The sequence below is a fragment of the Aotus nancymaae genome, unplaced genomic scaffold (assembly GCF_030222135.1).
Source record: "Aotus nancymaae isolate 86718 unplaced genomic scaffold, 86718_ANA_hifiasm-v0.15.2.pri h1tg000111l, whole genome shotgun sequence".
Taxonomy (NCBI): Eukaryota; Metazoa; Chordata; class Mammalia; order Primates; family Aotidae; genus Aotus; species Aotus nancymaae.
This window is the reverse complement of record NW_026988526.1, coordinates 1,085,623-1,107,492: the sequence shown is the minus strand read 5'-3', so window position 1 is coordinate 1,107,492 and position 21,870 is coordinate 1,085,623. Positions and strand designations below refer to the sequence as shown.

Genomic DNA, 21,870 nt, shown 5'->3' with positions numbered 1-21,870 from the left:
AAACAGTGACATTATGTGCTTGCTGATATGGTATAATAAGTATATTACCTAAATGTGACATTAAATGTCTTGCCAACAAGATTTAATTGAAATCTAATCAATGAGAGAATAATCAGACAAACCCAGAATGTGGAATATTTTGAGACAACAGGCCTGGAATCTTCAAAAAAATTCAATGTCATGAAAAACATAATGGGGCTGGGTGCAGTGGCTGATACCTGTAGTTCCGGCAGTTTGGGAAGCTGAGGCAGGAAGACTGCTTGAGCCCAGGAGTTTGAGACCAGCCTGGGCAACATGGCAAAATCCTGTCTCTACAAAAATTACAAAAATTAGGCACGTGTGGTAGCGTATGAGTGTAGTCCCAACTACTCCAGATGCTGAGGTAAGAGAATGACTTAAGCTTGGGAGGCGGAGGTTGCAGTGAGCTGAGCTCATGCCCCTGTACTCCAGCCTGGGTAACAAAACCAGACCCTATCTTTAAAAAAAAAAAAAAAAGAAAAGAAAAGAAAAACATAGTGATTCAAAATATATTTAAAGTTTGAACTGGGATTGAATCCAGAACTGGGGACAAAAGCAATAAAGGACACAGAAACAACTGGGGAAGACTGAATGAGATCTGAATATTATATATTATTAACGTTAACTTTCTTAGGAGTGAAATATGATGCCTCCAACTTACTTCCAAATGATTCAGGAAAAAAAAAAAGTTTTAGGTATATAAAAATGAAGCAAACGTAGCAAAATGTTAACAATTGGTGAATATGGAGAAATTATATACTATAGTCTTTCAACTTTTCTGTAGGTTTACCATTTTCAAACTATAGAAGTTACAGGAAAGAACTTTACAACTTCTCCATTTTAATATCTATTAAACTCTCTGAGGATAAGACACAAGTATAAGCACAGTTTATATGTCTCTTCCATCTTTTGGGATGGGCCTTTATCATAACACTCCAAGGCTGGGCGCGGTGGCTCACGTCTCTAATCCCAGCACTCTGGGAGGCCAAGGCAGGCAGATCACTTGAGGTAAGGAGTTCTAGTCCAGCCTGGCCAACAGGTGAAATCTTGTCTCTATAAAAATACAAAAATTAGCTGGGCATGGTGGCAGGCGTCTATAATCCCAACTATTTGGGAGGCTGAGGCACGAGAATCGCTTGAACCCAGGAGGCAGAGGTGGCAGTGAGCCACTGCACTCTAGCCTGGGTGGCAGAGCAAGACTTTGTCTCAAAAAAACACTACGAGATTAGGGACCTTGCAAATATCATAAGCATCTAGAAGTAGAAGAGAAAATTAACATCTACTGAGTAGCTACTACATGTCAGGCACTGTACTATATGCTTTGTAGTCTGTCTCATTTTCTCTTAACTACCCTGGTAAGGATGGTTTTATTTTGTAACTAAGGAAACAGACTCAGAAGTTAGGCATCATGCCCCAAAACAAGTGGTACAACCTAACGAGTGCTATAATTTCATATACGGGCAACAATTACTGAGGAAACGCCATCACAATTCCAGTTCCTTCAGTTCTACTTCAGAGAACACATCACATCCACCCCTGCCAGCCACCAATACAACCAACCTCAAATAAATCTGTCCCACAGCACTTCCTGCCTGCTATCTCTTACCTCTCAATTAGCTGTTTCCCCAAGACAATTTTGGTTCCTTCAACCTTGATAAGTTCTTCATTATCATTATGAATGACTGTCTTTTCCAACTCTTCCTCCTGCTCTTCTGTCATGGCAACAGGGTTGGAAGGTGGCGCATTTGTTTGATAATAGAGGGGGCAGAATTTGTTAGTCCTCATGTGTCCAATGGCACCACATGCCCCACATTTCAGCTGCAAAAGGAAAAGTATCAAACATGTCAGAGGTAAGTAGGCTAAAACACGTATCAGAGATAAGCAGGTAAGAAATACAGTCATCCCTCAGTATATGCAGCGGATTAGTTCCAGGACCCCCAAGTATAACAACATCCACACATAGTGAAACCCAGATATACAAAAAGCCAGCCCTCAATATACACAGGCTCCACATACCACGATCCACACATAAGTGGACCCATGCAGTTCAAATCCATGTTGTTCAAAGATCAACTGTATATACAACGTAGGGAGAAAACAAAGTCAGCTTCAGAACTTTTGCTCCAATAGAATTGTTACGCACTGATCAATCAGAAGCCACTAGAAAAACACTGCACGTACAGAAACAACACATGGGAAAAAAAAGAAATCCAGAGACTGAACACTGCTTTAAATTATCAGGTAAGGGAAAAAAAAAAAAAAAAAAAAAAGATTCCCACTCCCAATTTAAGTTGTAAACTATGAAAATATTAAATATGCAGGAGAAGAGCTGTTGGAAGCCCCAACGTCTACATTCAGAAGCATAATCAGCCTGCAAGGTATATTCCCATTCTCTATTCAGAACAAGAAAAAGGTTTGATAACACCAAGTCTCCATCTCAGTTGTGCAAACGAGTGGCTCTGGTATCCTAGGCCTTAGTTTCATCTGTAAAATGGGACCAATACTGTATCACACTTATCTAATGCCACATACAAGAAAGGAACATTAAAATACTTAATGACCTCAGTACGCATTAAGAACTCTTTACATTTGTTGGATATTTTATAGTTTACAAAGTGCTTCCCTTGAATTATATCATTTAACACAACACCACTGCGGACGTATTTTATATTAGAGAAAACAAGCTTGGAGAAGGTCACAGACCTATTAAATGAATTCAGATCTTCCTTTTCTAAGTTCACGGCTCTTTCCACTCTACCACAACTACCTCATCTTATGATGCTAGTACAATCACAGTAGTATCTGTGATCCTACTAAGTGATGGAAAAACACATGTTTTATTTTTGTTGCTTCTTTTAATATGTGCAATATTTTAAAGATACATATTTAAAAATATATACAACGTATACACACAGGCAAGAGACATGAAAGTACATGTTAAAAAACCTACCAAACCTGGGCCAAGAGTGGTGGCTCAAGCGTGTAATCCCAACACTTTGGGAGGCCAAAGTGGGAGGATAACTTGAAGCCAGGAGTTCGAGACCAGCCTGGCCAACATAGTAAAACCCTGTCTTTACTAAAAATACAAAAAATTAGCCGGGCATGGTGGCACAGGCCTGTAATTCCAGCTACTCGGGAGGCTGAGGCATGAGAATCCCTTGAACCCAGGAGGCAGAGGTTGCAGTGAGCCGAGATCACACCACGGCACTCCAGCCTGAGCGACAAAGCAAGACTGCCTCTAAAACAAACAAACAAAACAGCTACCAAACCTATCTCAACTCCTAGAAAATATTTCAGATGAAGAATAAGGCCAGGAGCAGTGACTCATGCCTGTAATCCCAGCACTTTGGGAGGCTGAGGTGGGCAGATCACCTGAGATCAAGAGTTTGAGACTAGCCTGGCTAACATGGTGCAACCCCATCTCTACTAAAAATACAAAAACTAGCTGGGTGTGGTAGCACATGCCTGGTAGCACAGCTACTTGGGAGGCTGAGTCACGAGAATCACTTGAACCCAGGAGGCGGAGGTTGCAACGAGCTGAGATTGTACCATTGCACCCCAGGCTGGGAAACAGAGTGAGACACTGCCCCCCTCAAAAAAAAAAAAAAAAAAAAAAACAATAAATGACAGGCCAGGTATGGTGGCTCAACGCCTGTAATCCCAGCACTTTGGGAGGCCGAAGCAGATGGATCACCAGGTTAGGAGTTCAAGACCAGCCTAGCCAACATCGTGAAACCCCATTTCACTAAAAATATAAAAAATTAGCCAGGCATGGCGGCAGAGACACCTGTAAGCCCAGCTATTCAGGAGGCTGAAAGTCACTTGAAGCCGGGAGGCAGAGGTTGCAGTGAGCCAAGATCACACCACTGCACTCCAGCCTGGACAACAAGAGCAAAACTCCATCTCAAAAAAAGAAACAAAAACAAAACAAATGACAGCCAATGAAAACAGCAGCACTGGGTGGGCACAGTGGCTCATGCCTGCAATCCCAGCACTTTGGGAAGCCAAGGTAGAAGGATCACTTTAGCTCCGGAGTTCGAGACTAGCCTGGGCAACATGGCAAGACCCCATCTCTACAAAAAATACAAAAATTATCCAGGTGTGGTGGCACATGCCCGTAGCCCCAGCTACTCGGGAGGCAGAAGTAGGAGGATGGCTTGAGCCCGGGAGGCAGAGGCTGCAGTGAGCCAAAATCATGCCATTGTGCTCCAGCCTGGGCAACAGAGCCAGACCCTGTCTAAAAAAGAGAGAGAGAAAGAGAGAGAGAGAGAGAGAGAGAGAGAGAACAATGGCACCAGATTGGATGTCGAATTGTCAATACCACTCACATTAGTACTGAGAACGCTCAAGAAGTCACATCAATTCAAACCAGCTTCCACAATATACTTCCCTCATTCCCAGTAAAGGAGGATGTCAAAAGCTAAAGGAAAAGGTATACTTTCTTCCTTTGTTCCATGACCTGTAATCACGTAACATGATACTTACTTTTAGGTCAGGACGCGCCTTCATTTTCTTGGGCTTCTTCTCAGGAGGACCCTTGAGCTTCTCCTTTTCCTGGTTCCGCTTAAGACGCCTCAGCTGCTCTTGAATCCTCCGCCGTTCTTTCCGCATCTCTTCTCGATGTTGTTCATCAAAAAGGACAGATTTTCGACTGAACAATGTGGGAGGCAGAGGAAGAAAAATCACAGGACCATAAGCAAACCTTAACCAAGAAGACTATCCTGATAGTTTAACACCTCAGGACTAGAGTAATCCATCCAGGCTAAGATAAAAAGGGCTACGTGCCATTCCCATCTCCCTCCCTAATCAGAACTCCATTTGCAGAGGTAACTCTCTTAGAATAAGTCCTGAGTAATCTCTAAGATTTTTGCAAACCAATCAGTCAAAATGCAAAGGACCAAAATGGAACAAGACATGCCTTTATCTTGTGGCAAATAAAGGACAGAATTTTCCCTGTAATTTGGCTCTATTCAAACCCAAAATCTAAAGGCAAGAGGGTTCTCAATTACAGCAGAGTTCTAGAAACAACTGTGAAGAATCCTGTCACTAAAACTTAAGCCCCCTCCCCCAATCACCATTCCCCATCATTATTATTCTCCCTATCACACTCAAAAGTGGTGAATTAGGACAGGCGCCGTGGCTCATGCCTGTAATTCCAGCACTTTGGGAGGCTGAGGCAGGCAGATCGCTTGACCCAAGTTCAAGACCAGCCTGGCCAACGTGGCAAAACCCCATCTCTACTAAAAATGCAAAAATTAGCTGGGCACGGTGGTGCACGTCTATAATCCCAGCTACTCAGGAGGCCGAGGCACGAGAATCGCTTGAACCCAGGAGGTGGAGGTTGCAGTGAGCCGAGATCATGCCACTGCACTCCAGCCTGGGCCACAGAGCAAGACTCTGTCCTCAAAGAAGAAAATAAAAGTGGTGAATCAAACTCACATGAATTCTTCATCTTTTGTAGTCCGTATACGCACGTAGGCATCAATGACGGCTGGTTTTCGGACTGTCTCACAGCGAACATACTCTTTCCCCTCTTCACCTCGAAATGTGCGATAAATCTTGAGACAGTGTCCAGTGGCGGAAGAGTTAAGGCTAGTCACAGAAGCTGTGTCATCATCTCTGTGATTGTTTCCTGATGTTGCTGAGCCTGCTGCTGCAAGGTACAAAAGATTTTCAAATGTTCCCCTTACCTCCCAAATGATCATTTTCTTGGGGTTCAGTGGAGATATCAAAGCTCAATTCTACAAAAAGCATCAAAGTAATCATCGGTCCCAAGAATATACTGATTTGTCCTTTCCTGACTTCATTTTAGCCACTGTCAATTTCCCCACTTTTTTTAATTTTATTTTTTTTGAGACAGGCTCTCTCTGGCTCTGTCACCCAGGCTAGAGTACATGGGTGCAATCTCAGCTCACTGCAACCTGCACCTCCCAGGCCCAATCCATCCTCCCACCTCAGCCTCCTGAGTAGCTGGGACTACAGGTGTGTGCCACGACACCCAGGTAAATTTTCATAGAGATGGGGTCTTGTCATGTTGCCCAGGCTGGTCTCTTAACTCCTGGGCTCAAGCAATAGGCCAGCCTTGGCCTCCCAACAGGCTGGGATTACAGGTGTGAGCCACCATGCCTAGCCAATTTCCCAACTTTTCTAAGTACAAAAAGTTCTGAAAGAACCTCAAAGAACTACATGCTTGCTATAGGAGACCGAGAAACAGACCCCTCTGAACAAAAGGGCAAGAGAAAAGACCAAGTAGGAAGTGGGTGATGATCACATTACAAATAAAAGCATGCAAGGCCAAGCGAAGTGGCTTATGCCTGTAATCCCAGCATTTGGGGGAGCTAAGGTAGGAGGATCGCTTGAGCCCAGGAGTTTGAGACCAGCCTGGGCAACAAAGGAAGACGCTGCCTCTATAATTTTTTTTTTTCCTAGCCAGGTGTGGTGGTATACACCTGTAGTCCCAGCTACTCAAGAGGCTGAGGTGGGAGGATCCCTTGAGCCCAGGAGGTTGAGGCTGCAGTGAACGAGCCATGCTTGCACCACTGCACTCCAGCCTGGGCAACAGAACGAGACCATTAAAAAAAAAAAAAAAGTACCCAAGCATGCAATTCGGAGAAAAATAAATGGCACTACAAAAACAAGTCCTGAGTCTTAAAGCCTAGCTAGCATATGCTTCTCAAGCATTAATATGAATAGGAATCACCTGGGGATCTTGTTCAAATGCAGGTTTTTTGGTTTTTTTTTTGAGACAAGAGTTTACTCGCTACCGCAACCTCTGCCTCCCAAGTTCAAGTGATTCTCCTGCCTCAACCTCCCAAGTAGCTGGGATTACAGGCACCCACCATCATGCCTGGCTAATTTTTGTAGAGATGAGGTTTTACCATGTTGGCCAGGCTGGTCTTGAACTCCTGACCACAGGTGATCTGCCCGCCTCTGCCTCCCAAAGTACTGGGATTACAGGTGTGAGTCACCATGCCAGACCTTGAAATTTACTACTTTTGTAATCAATGGTACCAACATCTTTCTAGTAATCCCAGAATAAAACCTTAAGGTTGCCTCGATTTTCATCCTCAATCCCCTCCATATTCCAACTCAATTCAGGTCATTATTATTCCCACCCTCAATTTCCATAATTTTAAAACTCTTTTTTTAGGATCTAAGACTCCTTCTGAGGATCTTCTGAAAGCCATCAATGTTCTCAGAAAATGCACATATAAGGCCAGGTACAGTAGCTCATGCCTGTAATCCCAACACTTTGGGAGGCAGAGGCAAGTGGACCACTTTGAGCTCAGGAGTTCAAGACATCCTGGGCAACATGGTGAAATCTCATGTCTACAAAAAATACAAAAATTAGCCAGGCATGGTGGGGGCGTGCACCTGTAGTCCCAGCTACTTGGGAGGCGGAGGCAGGAGGACTGCTTGAGCCTGGGAGGCGGGGGCTGCAGTAAGCCAAGATCATACCACTGCACTCCAGCCTGGGTGACAGAATGAAACCCTGTCTCCAAAAAAAAGAAAGAAAATGTACATTTGCATATTTTTACATGTAATTTCAGAAGTTTCAAAGACAACTCCCTAAATTCACTTACAGATTCTGTATTAGTAACTCTTGGTCGGGTGCAGTGGCTCACACCTATATTCCCGGCACTTTGGAAGGCCGAGGCAGGTGGATCACCTGAGGTCCAGAGTTCAAGACTAGCCTGACCAACATGGAGAAACCCTGTCTCTACTAAAAATACAAAATTAGCCGGGCATGGTGGCGCATGCCTATAATACCAGCTACTCGGGAGGCTGAAGCAGGAGAATCACTTGGACCCAGGAGGTGGAGACTGCAGTGAGCCAAGATCGCACCATTGCACTCCAGCCTGGGCAACAAGACTGAAACTCCATCTCAAAAAAAAAAAAAAAAAAAAAAAAAAAACAAAAAAAACTCTTACCCTCTAGGATAAATGCACAAAAAGCTCATTTGAAGTACAGCACTGATAGCTCAGGCTTGGCCAAGCACATGATACAGAGGCAGCAGTGGATTGACAGCATCTTTTCAATTTACCCTCCACAGACGAGCCTAGAGCCCAGTTTGTAATAAAGCTTTCTACTTCATCTACAGACTTCCACATGCATCCCCTGTATCTTCTGCCTCCAGATCCACCTCAATTACAGTCTGCAGTTATTTATGCTCGTTTTTCAGTCCTTCTCTTTTGTATCTGTCTGTGAAGTCACTATCCTCACCCAGTAGCATTCGCTGTAGTTCCTTCCGCTCCTGCTCCTCCCGTTCACGTGATAGCTGAGAGCTGGTTTTCTTGTTCTGCAACATGTTCTCAATGTTCTTTCCCATTTCTTCAAAGTCACTATCTTCAGCTGAGCTACTGTCTGTGTCAGTTGATAAGACTTCAGTTGACGACAGAACCCTAAAAAGAGAAAAATCGATGTGCAGAAAGAGCTAAAGAAATATGGTTGCAGGCAAAAGTAAAAAACTGGGAGATCAACCTTAAAAAAGGCAGACTCAAAATCCACTAAGACATGGGGCCCGTAACAGAAAAGCTTTACAAAGTTTTCCTAGACATTTGGTAAACAAGACAAGTTTGAAAAACTGTAGTAAGTCTTTCAGAATTCCTGGAGAGAACTTGAGAAATAAATCAGCACACTGGTCATTTTTAGTAGTGTATTACTCTCCTCTCACAGCCCACCCACCTGTCACCTGCTACCATTGTGCTGTCTGTTAGGCCCAAGTAGGCCATAAGAGTTGTCACGAAACCTAGCGCTCAAGACCAGCATCTCTTTCCATTCAAAAATTTTGCCAAGTTGGTTTGAAGGAGTAGGTACTCTGGTGGTGGTATTACAAGCAGATACTACCCTGACATGTTGGATATCTGACTACCTAGGTAGTGATACTTGTAAGTGACCTCCTCTTTATTATGAAATAGTGCCTGGAACTTCTCCCCTTTCCAGCTTGAATTTTCTGTAGCACTAAAATGACCCACTTGTTCTGTAGTTCAAAGATGCGCTGACATTCCTCTTTGTAACGCTCTTGATGCTCAGCCACAGAAAACCTTGATCCACGTGCAAATTTACTCATGGGCCCCTCTCCAGAACGAGCCTGTTCTGTTGACATTGTGCGCACCACATCAATCACTTCCCAGCGGGACAATTTTTTAATCTATAAGACAAATAGCCACATGTAAATACACACACACACACACACACACACACACACACACACACACACAATCATTCAGGGATTTCAAAGGACTAGCCAATGTACACAATTAGACCAGAAAAAAAAAATCCCAAAGCAGATTACAAAGAAAGATAACTCCTGAAACAATATCTAAGACTTGGCCTACTATACCCTACAATACAAAGTTCCCCAGATAGTTCTTTACGTCTGCCTTCTAGAGGTTCCCTCTCTATAGAAAGCCCCTAGTATCCTCTATGTTTTCACTTCCACACTCACCTCTTCCTCAGGCACACCAAATTTACGTAGAAGTTGCTTGGCATTTTTCAGAGAAAGGCGACGAAGGTCTGCATCTGTTCCTGTCACTGTCTTCTTCACTGGCCGGGGCTCTTTATCATCCTACCTCAAACAAAAGAAAAAAGTGAGAATCCTAAAAACCTGAGCTCCTTGTGAGTAGGCATCTAAGTCATTCTTCTAACTTAACTACATCCCAAGTCCTCCACTCACCCATTTCTTTCTCCCTTGACTTTCTCATTCTAGAAATAAACACAATCTCACCTTCTGCTGTGTTGGTTTGTTTGGAATCTTCACATAGGAGAATCCTTCACCACACCCTGTGGGATCGGCCGCCCCAGTCACCTCTAGGAGACACTTGCCCTTCATGGCAGCAATGAAGGCCCTTGTGGTGTTCCAAGGAGCAGTGCGAACCTGAGATTAAAAAAAAGATTTTCAGGGCAATGGGAAACATTTGTTCTATGTCTAGCCAGTACCTACAAGAGTAGAATAATTACAAACAATTTCACGCTTTCTTTTTTTCTACTTTTTAATTTTTGTGGGTTCATGCTTTCTTAAACTGTCCACAAAAATCAACAGTTAAATAAGAGCTCAAGAACTCAGCCAATATAAGGAGAAGAATAAGGAACAGTGGTATCCCTTCAGCCCCATATCCTTTGGACTTCAATAAGCATTCTTAAGGACAGTATTTTCCTCACAGTCATGATGCTCAAAGTTAGACTAATGCCTACATTTTATTGTCCAATTGCTCAAATAGCTGTTAGAGAATGAAATCTATTTTCTCAAAATAGTTGATATGCTTGCTTTAAAAGCATGGGCCCCCTATGCCAGTGACACTAAACCAAAGCCCATTCTATTTCTGCCACTGGTTTGGTCAAAAAGGTCTGTCCTCTGCTGGGACCCTGAATAGTGTTTACTAAACCCCTCAAAATTCTTACAAAATTAAGCCAAGGGGTGACTGTGCCTGCCCACACAGACCAGTCAGCAGTACACACGAGGCCAGGTGTGGCGGCTCATGCCTGTAATCCCAACACTCTGGGAGGCTGAGGCAGGCAATTATGTTGAGACCAGGAATTCAAGACCAGCCTGGCCAACATGGTGAAACCCCGTCTCTACTAAAAATACAAAAATCCGCCAGGTGTGGTGGCGCACATCTATAGTCCCAGCTACTCAGGGGCCTGAGGCATGAGAATGGCTTGATCCCAGGAGGCAGAGGTTGCAGTGAGCAGAGATTGCACCACTACACTCCACCCTGGGTGACAGAGTGAGATTCTGTCTCAAAAAAAGAAAAAAAAAAAAGAGTAGACCAGGCACGGTGGTTCACACCTGCCTCCCCTACTTTGGGGAGGCCAAGGTGAGCAGATCACCTGAGGTCAGGAGTTCAAGACCAGCCTGACCAACATGGAGAAACCTCATCTCTACAAAAATTACAAAATTAGACAGGTGTGGTGGCCCATGCCTGTAATCCCAGTTACTCGGGAGACTGAGGCAGGAGAATCACTTGAATCCAGGAGGTGGAGTTTGCAGTCAGCCGAGATTTCTTTTTTAGAGACAGGATCTCACTATGTTGGCCAGGTGACTGGTCTTGAACTCCTGGCCTCAAACAATCCTCCTGCCCTGGCCTCCCAAAGTGCTAGGATTCCATGCCTGAGCCACTGTGCCTGGACTCAAAAGAATTCTGAATTTCTGAAATTCTTAGATATCCACTCATTTTTCATTCCAACCTCAAAAGAGTAGTACAACAATGATTCTTTACTCAGTCTGTGTGGCCTCATTTTCTGCTTCATTTTATAATTAATTAATTCATTTAACAAATATTTATTGAATACCAACTACACACTACTCCATGCTACTTTTCATGAACCTCAAGTCAATGAGGGAAAAACAGCCAACCAAGTTCAGTACTATGAGATCATGGTAAGAAAGTGGAGGACGCCAGGCACAGTGGCTCATGACTATAATCCCAACACTTTAGAAAGCCAAGGCAGGACGATAGTTTGAGCCCAGGAGTTCAAGATCAGCCTGAGCAACACAGTGAGATCCCATTTCTTTTGTTTGTTTTGAGACAAAGTGTCGCTCTTTTTGTCCAGGCTGGAGTGTGATGGCGTGCTCTCGGCCTGCTGCAACCTCTGCCTCCCAGGTTCAAGTGATTCTCCTGCCTCAGCCTCCCGAGTAGCTGGGATTACAAGCATGCGCCTGGTTAATTTCGTATTTTTTTTTTCTGAGACAGAGTCTCGCTCTATCATCCAAGCTGGAGTCCAGTGGTGCGATCTTGACTCACTGCAACCTCCGCCTCCCGGGTTCAAGCAATTCTCCTGCCTCAACCTCCTGACTAGGTGAGACTACAGGTGCGTGCCACCATGCCTGGCTAATTTTTGTATTTTCAGTAGAGATGGGGTTTCACCATATTGGCCAGGCTGGTCCTGACCTCGTGATTCGCCCGCCTTGGCCTCCCAAAGTGCTGGAATTACAGGCATGAGCCACCACACCTGGCCTAATCTTGTATTTTTAGTACAGATAGGATTTCACCATGCTGGCCAAGCTGGTCTCGAACTCCTGACCTGAGGTGGTCCACCCACCTCGGCCTCCCAAAGCGCTGAGATTACAAGTGTGAGCCACTGCACCCGGCCATGAGACCCCATTTCTACAAAAAATGTAAACAATTAGCTGGGTGTGGTGGTGTGTGCCTGTTGTCCCAGCTACTCGAGAGGCTGAGGTAGAAGGATTGGTTGAGTCCAGGAGTTCAAGGCTACAGTGAGCTGTGATCTCGTCACGGTACAGCCTGGGTAACCACAGCAAGACTCTGTCTTGGGAAAAAAAAAAAGTAAAGAGGTGCTATATGTACATAATGAAAGAAGAATTATCATCCAATCCAAACCCAGGGTGGAACGAGGGAAAAAGGAAAAGATTCCCAGAGAAAATCACTTGTAGATGAGAGTCAAATGGCAGAGGAGTGCAGAAAAAAATATGTCAGCAGAGGATGCAACAGTTGCAAAATTCTGGAAGAGGAGAGAAATTTAAGAAACTGAATGAACTTCAGTATCAATGGAGCTTAGACTATAAGACAGGCAGTGACAGGAGACGAAAGGAGGTCAGAGTTATATTCAAGTCCCAAATCACATGGAGTCTTACAAATCATGTCAAAGTCTTCTTTCTAAAAAAAAAAAAAATGAAAATTCTGCCAGGCACAGTAGCTCATGCCTGTAATCCCAGCATTTTTTGGGAAGCCAAGACATGGGGATCACTTGAGGTCAGGAGTTTGAGAGTAGCCTGGCCAACATGGTGAAACCCCATCTCTACTAAAAATGCAAAAAATTAGCTGGGCATGGTGGCACACACCTGTAGTCCCAGCTACTCAGGAGGCTGAGGCAGGAGGATCGCTTGAACCCGGGAGGCGGAGGTTGCAGTGAGCCAAGATCACATCACTGCACTCTAGCTTGGTGACAGAATAAAACTCCATCTCAACAAAAAACCTATCATAGCAAATATTTGACATATCAAATATCATCTTTTCTGACATGAATAAAACAGGAAGGCATCAAATAGTATACTTTAAATGTGTGCTGTTTACTGTATGTCAATTTTATCTCAATAAAGCTGTCTATTTTCTGCTGGCATGGATAAAGTAGGAAGCATCAAATGGCATACTTCAAATGTGTACAGTTTATTGTTTATTAATTTTATCTCAACAAAGCTGTCTCTTTTAAAAGGATAAATGAGATGTATTAAAGACTAATACAGGCTGGGCGCGGTGGCTCACACTTGTAATTCCAGCACTTTGGGAGGCTGAGGCGGGTGGATCACGAGGTCAAGAGATCGAGACCATCCTGGTCAACATGGTGAAACCCCGTCTCTACTAAAAATACAAAATTAGCCGGGCATGGTGGCGCGTGCCTGTAATCCCAGCTACTCAGGAGGCTGGGGCAGGAGAATTGCCTGAACCCAGGAGGCGGAGGTTGCGGTGAGCTGAGATCGCGCCATTGCACTCCAGCCTGGGTAACAAGAGCGAAACTCCGTCTCAAAAAAAAAAAACTAATACACACTAGTATAAAGCCTTACTTCATCATCAATCTTTATCTGGAAATCTTCCTCATTTTCTTCTTCTGGAGCAAAAAAGGATTTCTCACCATAGCCAGCATCCTGGAAAGGACAGATCCATGCATAAATCAGTCAGTTGAACAACACAAAGCACAAGTTTTTTTTTTACTGAATAGCAAGTACAGAATATGCACAGATGGATTCCACAAAGTTTTCACTGTATCTAACACCACGGCACAGCCTTAAGCCATGAGAAGATACATTACCACATGCCAAGGAGCTTACTAGCAGATATACAGATAGTTACAGCCCATAAACAAGCTGAACAGAGATGCTCATTAACTGACACTCATTAGCTCAGGGGGACAGAGCTGTGCCGTCCCACCCCAGCTGGACCTTTTCTATTTTGGCCTTGTAAGAATTCTGTAAACCATACATTCAGCACCATCATCATCTCTGCCCACCTAAGAGGCTGACAAGTACTTTCCCTGCTTATATGCTTATCGTGCAAAGAAGAGATTAAAGTCACCCAGTCACCATTTTCAAAGCAAAACAATATGCCCAAAGTTCCTCATTGAGCCTTCCCACTGATACTTAGCTACACTGTAGTTTTCCCCAGAACTGATGGACATAGGAAGTACTTTATACAACTTGAACTTTTTAGTAATTGGTAATAATCTAGTAACCACCATCCCTAAGCCAGTGAGAGAGAGAGTCTTCTCTCTCATCTCTCTGCGGGGGGAGAAGGGAAACAACCACAGGCGTAAGTGGTGTCTGAGAGGAAGGTGTTCACCTTCAGTCGTTGCTCTGCAGCTATCATGCTGTAATAAGCACAGCACTGCTCTGGTGACACCATAGCTCTGATCTCTTCTTCCGCTGGTAAACGAAAATCAGACTTAAGCACCCACCAGTTTGAGTCCATCCCTGGAAAAGACATATACATAGACAATGAGACCATGCTGAATTATTCCAAAGGCCCTGATATTTATTGACAGCAACAGAGACAGCAAACCAAAACTGCTAACAGGCCTAGCCACAGCTGGCATGACAGGCCAAGAAAACCCCTACTGCTAAGTTTCCTACAATTCATAAAAGATACCCAACAATCACACTAAATTTCCTGGCAGCCAAATTCAAAAAAGCAACGAGAGCCTTAGAAGATCTGCTGCCTCCTTTCAACGGCCATCAATTTCTATTTTATTAAAACTGTATGTTTATCCTTTAACTCAAAGCCATCAAAATTCTTTTCTTGGAAAAAGGCAGACAAATAACTAGTTACAACGTATGACCTGTGCGTTTGAAGTCAGCGCAGAGCTTTAGCCTCTTCCAGATGCGGCTTTCTGAATGAGAAGAAAAGGCTTTTTTTATATCTTCCATTCGTATCCTCCGTGGCCGATCTTTACTCTTCCAGAAAAGACGGTAAATAAAAACCTGCCCAACAAACCAAGTGTATGTTTTTTTGGCAAAGGAAAGGATAAAAGTCCTCACTAGGGCCTCTTCCCTTGCTAAGCTCTAATGTATTTTCATCTTTCCTAATGTGCTCCCAAACCCACACACCCCACATTTTCTGAGACAGTCTCACTCTGCCTCTACCCAGACTGGAGTGCATTGCCATGATCTCAGTTCACTGCAACCTCGGCCTACCAAGCTCCAGCAATTTTCTTGCCTCAGCCTCCAGAGTAGCTGGGACCATAGGCGCACGCCACCACGCCCGGTTAATTTTTGTATTTTTAGTAGAGACAGGGTATTGCCGTGTTGGCCAGGCTAGTCTCAAACTCCTGACCTCAAGTGATCCACTCGCTTGAGCCTCCCAAAGTGCTGGGATTACAGGCATGAGCCACCACACCTGGCCCCAACGTACCCTTTCTATATACAACACAACCCCCTTCCTATCCTCCCATTCTTACCTGTAGAAAGTCTCGAATATGCGTATTGGCCCTTTTGGAGTTAGGCCCAGGAACTTCAAATAAGGGACACTGCTGGCCAACCACAAAAATATCCACTAATAACCGAATATAGTAACCCTCTCTTGTCCGAATGATCAGGAAATCAGTTTCTGGCATCTTATGAAGATAAATTGGAGCACGAAAAAGGTTGTTTTCAAATGCCTAACAAAAGTAAAACCACAAAAGTTATATACAGAGTAGTCCTGGGAAATTCAGTCCACTACTGAGAAAGCAAAATCAAGCTTATTGCTCTCCATCTTCATTATGCCATCTAAAGTCTATCCAGTAATACAAATAAATAATAATATGGATTATCAAATACAATTAAACAATTTTTCATCCACTGTCTATCCTTCAGAGTCAGTAGGGGAGAAAATACAGCATGTAAATTCAGATGAAGCTAGCTCTGCCATTACCTGTATGATGTCAGACAAGCTATTTAACATGTCTGAGCTTAGTTTCCCTCACCTACAAAACAGAGATAACTTAAAAATGCCTATACCTTGGGGTTGGGGTAGGAAAAAAAAATGCCTATACCTCACAAGACTGCTATGAAGATCACACATGAAAATTACTTTATAATGTACTAAGTACTATACTACTACTCTAGATCCCAATGTAGCCCGACATACAACAGATGAGAATAACATTTGTTGAATAAATTAGGGAATTAATTAACAAATATAACAACACTGGGCACAGTGGCTCATGCCTGTAATCCCAGCACTTTGGGAGGCCGAGGCAAGTAGATCACTTGACCTCAGGAGTTCAAGACCAGCTTGGGTAACATGACAAAACCCCGTCTCTACAGAAAATACAATAATTAGCTGGATGTGGCGGCATGCACCTGTTGTCCCATCTACTTGGGAGCCCGAGTTGGGAGGATGGCTTAAGCCCAGGAGGCAGAAGTTGCAGTGAGCCAAGATCATACCACTGCACTCCAGCCTGGGTGACAGAGCCAGACCCTGCCTCCAAATAAATAAATCATAAAACAACCAATGAGGTAGAAAGAGTGCTAGACAGAATAGGCTGGAAAAAAAAGGAAAACAAGACAGTAGGACAGAGGACAGCTGAACAGAAACATGTGCGCTAGTTTAAATAGAGGCCAGATAGGGATCAACTGTCACAAGAAACCTGAGTCTAAGGAAAGCCTTCCCGGAAATCAGAAGAGTAGACAGAAGGAGGGAAGATCACCACTATAAGTGTGGGAAGAAAATTCTAAATGTGAAATATAGGCAGAAAAAAGAATTACAGAAAAATACAGTAAAAGATCTTTAAGAGACCACAAAGGTAGCCACAAAAGAAGAGGCTGGATTGGTAGAAAACCTCAACAGAAAGTTCCAGGGAGAGAACAACAATATAAAGATGATACTCAAAGTCTGGTAGGCAATGGACTATGGATATAAAGGATAAAGAAAAAACAGCTTTGCTGATGCTTTAGGAGAATAAACAGTAACGACAGTAGAATAAATTAGGTATAAGAATAGGACCGATGGTTAAGATTGCCAAGAGTAATGAAATGGAGGAAAAAACAAGATAGGAGCGTGCTAGAGATTTTCCACATCATTTGTGAACCACCATACTCCCCCCTTGAATATATAAAAGCTGTTACCAGAGAGCCTCTTTACACGCATTAGAACAAATGAGAAAAAAAAAAGCATTTCACTATGGCGGGGGACTGTAGATGGCACAGTTAGCTGTGGTTCAATATTCACAAAAAACACAGCTAATATGATCAAAATGTTATCAATTTTATATACAAAAATTAAACATCCATAAATTATAGTAAATTCATCCTACGTTGACTATCTTATGCTTCCCAGATGTTACTGAGCTTACTAGTGTGTATTTTTAAAAATCTATTTTGTATTTAGAATAACAACAACACAATTCACGGTTTTTTGTTTTTCTTTTTAAGAGACGGGGGTCTCGCTATGTTGCCCAGGCTGGAGTGCAGTGGCTATTCACAGGTGCAATCCTACTACTGATCAGCACGAGAGTTTTGACCTGCTCCATTTCTGACCTGGGCCGGTTCACCCCTCCTTAGGCAACCTGGTGGTCCTCTGCTCCCAGGAGGTCACCATATTGAGGCCAAACTTAGTGTGGACACCCGATTGGTATAGCGCACCACAGCCTAGAACTCCTGGGCTCAAGCGACCTTCCCGCCTCAGCCTCCCAAGTAGCTGGGACTACAGGCATGCGCACCGCGCCCAGCCACGATCAGTTTTAAGAAAAAGATTTCTTTAAAACATTTTTGGATTATACGGATCTTCTTTGTACTTGATATACAAACCATCTCAATCAAGTAGAATGATAATCTTTCTGGGCTGACTGGCTCCTCATTTATCAATTTCCTTAGTTAACAGTAAAAATAGGAAAGAGTTCCTCACCTGCAGTAATTGGCCAGGATGGAGAGAGCCCAGAAAAGGAGATGTATGGCAGTAAACAGTTTCCCCATATTTACAATCTGGTGCTCCAGGATCTTTTCCAGGTTTCTACAAGGAACACAGAAGATCCAGTTATTAATCATAGAATATAATCAATAACCCTACACGATATGAGCATAGCACTTTACTAATACAGGTTGAGTATCCCTTAGCCAAAATGCTTAGGACCAGAAGTGTTTTGAATTTTGGAATAGTTGCATTATACTTACCAGGTGGCCATTCTCAATCTGGAAATCCAAAATGCTCCAATGAGCATTTCCTTTGAGTATCATGTTAGTGATCAAAAACTTTTGGATTTTGACTTTGGATTCTGAGATTTGAGATGCTCAATGTTGTTACAAAAAAGGTACCACTCCTTTCTCCCAAGAAATTTATGGTCTAAATGTATTCACAGATTATCAGTCGTTCTCTAACTACAGCTATGTTAATAACAAAAAGTTTGTACGTAAGCAACATACGTCTAAAAACAATCTTCTGAGCAGACTCACCCGTTTATAGTAGTTCTTTATCTTGGTTGCCATGCCAACCTGCATCATTAAGGGTCCATTTTCCTCACTATATTCTGCAAGAATAAGATCTCCATCTTTGCCCGTGAGGTCCTGAGGCGTGCGCATAAAAAACATCTCTCCACCACCTGAAGCTTGCCTCTCTTGTTCTCTCATCTGCCCAGAACAAAGAAAATACCATCTAGCTCCTGACAGGACAATTACTACACACAATGAAGTTGTTCAATCTGAGACAAACATATCAAAAAGATTTTACCTTGCCAATTTTCAGTTTCATAATGAAAACTTTCAAATATACTGTAGAGTTCAAAGAATAGTACAGTCAGCCCTCCATATCCACGTACGGGTTCTACATCCGTCAAATCAACCAACCACAGATAGAAAATATTCAGAAAAAACTGCATCTGTGCTGAACAGATACAGACTTTTCTTGTCATTATTCCCTAAACAGTGTAACAACTATTCACATAGCATTTACATTGGAGTAGTTATTATAAGTAATCTAGAGATGATTTAAAGTATAAGAGAGGATGTGCACAGATTATGTGCAAATACTAAGCTATTTTATCAGAGACAGGAACATCTAAACATTTTGGTATCCGGAGGAGGTCCTAGAACCAATCTCCCATGGATACCTAAGGACGACTGTACTATGAACACTTATTATCCCACATAACTGTTCATATTTTGCCGTTTTTAAAGACCTGTATCTTTCTATAGACTTTGCTGGATGATTTTTGAAAGATGCAGTCATTGTGACGCCTCACCTTTAAATATTTTCACATGCATCACTTAACAATAAAGACATTCTCTCCTAAATAACCAAAATAACATTCTATCACATCTAACAACCAACTCCCTAATACCATCTAATATCCAGTACATTTTCCTAATTTATATCCCAATATCCTTTATAGCTGTTTCCTAACCAGAATTCAACTATACCTTGGCCTTTTTTTTGATGTGCTTTAGCAAAGGTTGGACTGAGTGGGGACCTGGCTGAGACAGAGCCCCAAATGAGTACTTTTTCAGAGGCGGGCGATGGAACTGCCGGAGTTTGATGGGCCCCATGTGGGTGGGAAAGAAGGGCTGCCGTAACTCCACAGCAGGAATTGAGTGCTAAAACAGGAAACAGAAGGGTTACAATTAGCTAATTCCAGCCTGAATAAGATTTTCCCATATCCTCCGTCAGAACCAAGCCACGGGGTTCTCCTCTATCACAGAAAAGACACTATTTGTACCTGGATAATATTCCCTCCAAAGGTGCCTCGAAGACCCTGTTGCTTGGGGTAATAATACTCATCATTGGAGAGATTCCACGGATCTTTCACTTCTGGCTGAGACATGTTCTAATGATAGATCATCAAACAAATCTTAGTCAGACTACCCTTCCCTATTACCTTTCTTTATTCTTCTAAACACCAAGTCCCTTTTTTCTTCACACACCTGCTGTGGTTCCTCCTTGATGACTCCTGTTTTCCCTAAGAGAATTCGACTCTTCTTCAGAGATGACTCCTTCTTACTCTCCTTGGAGGGGGAGTTAGAGGTGGCCTCTTCCTTCTCATCAGGAATTTCTGAGGATAAAACAAAAATCACTTGAGTTGCTATCCCTGAATATTCACCTTTCCTACAGACAAGTTTCCAGTTCTCTTTTTTAAGGTGGTGGATGTCCCAATGAAGTTCTTAACTAGGTCTTTCATCCCAACCCAAATCACTTCTAGTCCATGATCCACTAACTGAACTACACACCTGACATCTCAGAAGTACTACTTTCCAACATTCCTACATGAGTTTTTCCTAAGCAATACACAAAAAATATAAACAGTCACAACTCTGCTCTCTCAAACTGCTACCTGGAAGTTTCTAGTCCATGATTCACTAACTGAATACACTATACTCTTGACATCTCAAAGTTACAACTTTCTAACATTCCTGCATGAGTGTTCCCTAAGCATATACACAAGTAATATGAACAGTCAAAACTTGGCTCTCTCAAGCCGCTACCTACAAGTTTCTAGTCCTAATCTTCTGCAACCCTTCTGATTTCCTCCTGTTCCTTGACATTTAACAGCAAGTTGCCAAAGGAGAAAGAACACTGGCCTCTGCCAGTAATATACCCAAAATGAGGTTCTCATCATTGGGATCAAGTGTCAAAACAGGAGGTTCCAACAGCCGGGGCATGGCCTGAGCATCCCAAATGATACTGTCTTCCCAGCGTCCATATACCAGATCCTCATTGTCAATGGGAAAAATGGAGTACCAAGGTTTGTCATCATCCAGAGTGGCTGCAAAACCTAGTTAAAACACAAGGAGAAAATATAGCAGAAAACATTTATGCCCCTTTCAATCAAGATTCTGGCAAAGATAAAAAAAAGTCAATGTTAGTAGAGTTACTCATGCGCCCACTAAAAAAGAACCTACACCGCCTATTTCTCAATGTTGCAGGCCGGACACATGGCTCACGCCTGTAATCCCAGCATTTTAGGAGGCCGAGGTGGGTTGATCACCTCAGGTCAGGAGTTCGAGACCAGCCTGACCAACATGGTGAAATCCTGTCTCCACAAAAAAATACAAAAATGAGCTGGGCATGGTAATGCATGCCTGTAATCCCAGCTACTCAGGAGGCTGAGGCAGGAGAATCACTTGAACTCGGGAGGCAAAGGATGCAGTGAGCTGAGATCATGCCATTGCACTCTAGCCTGAGCCAACAAGAGTGAAACTTCATCTCAATCAATCGATCAATCAATAAAATAATGTTGTAGTCAAAAATGTTCATTGCAGTATTGTTTCTAATAGTTCAAATTTAAATAGTCTAAATGTTTAAGAAGGAACTGGTTAAATTATGATAATAAATGATATGGTAAAGTATGTTAACAACAAATGGTAGTCAACTGTATTAACAAATACAACATCTATCAATAAATAAATTATGAAACGTTCATAATAACACACAACTCATAAAGTGGGCAGAATGAAAGGGAAAAAGTCTTAGGTTTTAAAAATTAGACATTTTTGTATCCCGGGGCAGTGGCTCACGCCTGTAACCCCAACACTTTGGGAACCCAAGGCAGGCCAATCACTTGAGATCAGGACTTGCAGACCAGCCTGGCCAACCTGGTAAAACCCCCATCTCTGCTAAAAATACAAAAATTAGCTGGGCAGTGGCACATGCCTGTAATCCCAGCTCCTCGAGAGGCTGAGGCCCAACAATTACTCCAACCCGGGAGGCAGACGTTGCAGTGAGCCAAGATCACGCCAATGCATTCCAGCCTGGGCAGACTCTTGTCTCAACAACAAAAAAAAACCTAGACATTTTTGTTTTTCCACCAAATTACAAAAGTAATCTAGCTTTCTGTTTATACAGCTTTCTTTTTTTCATTTACACTAATAGGGTATCTTCTATGTTGTTTCATATCGTGTTTCTTTTCATTTAAAATGAGTTTCTCAAGCCA

At 42.9% G+C, this 21,870-nt stretch overlaps 1 protein-coding gene across 10 annotated transcripts in view; it reads right to left on the bottom strand.

Annotated features, from left to right (window-relative positions):
- LOC105713889 (transcription initiation factor TFIID subunit 1-like) overlaps window positions 1-21,870 on the bottom strand; it is an 89,336-nt gene that overhangs the window by 53,937 nt on the left and 13,529 nt on the right. For 9 of the 10 annotated variants that reach the window (XR_010340584.1, XM_064370973.1, XM_064370966.1 and 6 more), the window contains exons 9-25: window positions 20,536-20,712; window positions 19,865-19,992; window positions 19,660-19,767; window positions 19,364-19,537; window positions 18,401-18,574; window positions 17,856-17,960; window positions 15,427-15,627; window positions 14,809-14,950; window positions 14,313-14,443; window positions 13,541-13,621; window positions 9,746-9,895; window positions 9,467-9,586; window positions 8,994-9,169; window positions 8,242-8,420; window positions 5,458-5,671; window positions 4,504-4,669; window positions 1,625-1,836 (exon numbers count right to left, since the gene is read on the bottom strand). Coding sequence is in view for 9 of the 10 variants with exons in the window: in XM_064370973.1 (XP_064227043.1) it covers window positions 1,625-1,836; window positions 4,504-4,669; window positions 5,458-5,671; window positions 8,242-8,420; window positions 8,994-9,169; window positions 9,467-9,586; window positions 9,746-9,895; window positions 13,541-13,621; window positions 14,313-14,443; window positions 14,809-14,950; window positions 15,427-15,627; window positions 17,856-17,960; window positions 18,401-18,574; window positions 19,364-19,537; window positions 19,660-19,767; window positions 19,865-19,992; window positions 20,536-20,712 (2,638 nt within the window). In the remaining variant the exon portion in view is untranslated. The remainder of the gene's footprint in view (window positions 1-1,624; window positions 1,837-4,503; window positions 4,670-5,457; window positions 5,672-8,241; window positions 8,421-8,993; window positions 9,170-9,466; window positions 9,587-9,745; window positions 9,896-13,540; window positions 13,622-14,312; window positions 14,444-14,808; window positions 14,951-15,426; window positions 15,628-17,855; window positions 17,961-18,400; window positions 18,575-19,363; window positions 19,538-19,659; window positions 19,768-19,864; window positions 19,993-20,535; window positions 20,713-21,870) is intronic. The other variant, XM_064370967.1, reaches the window with a different exon arrangement.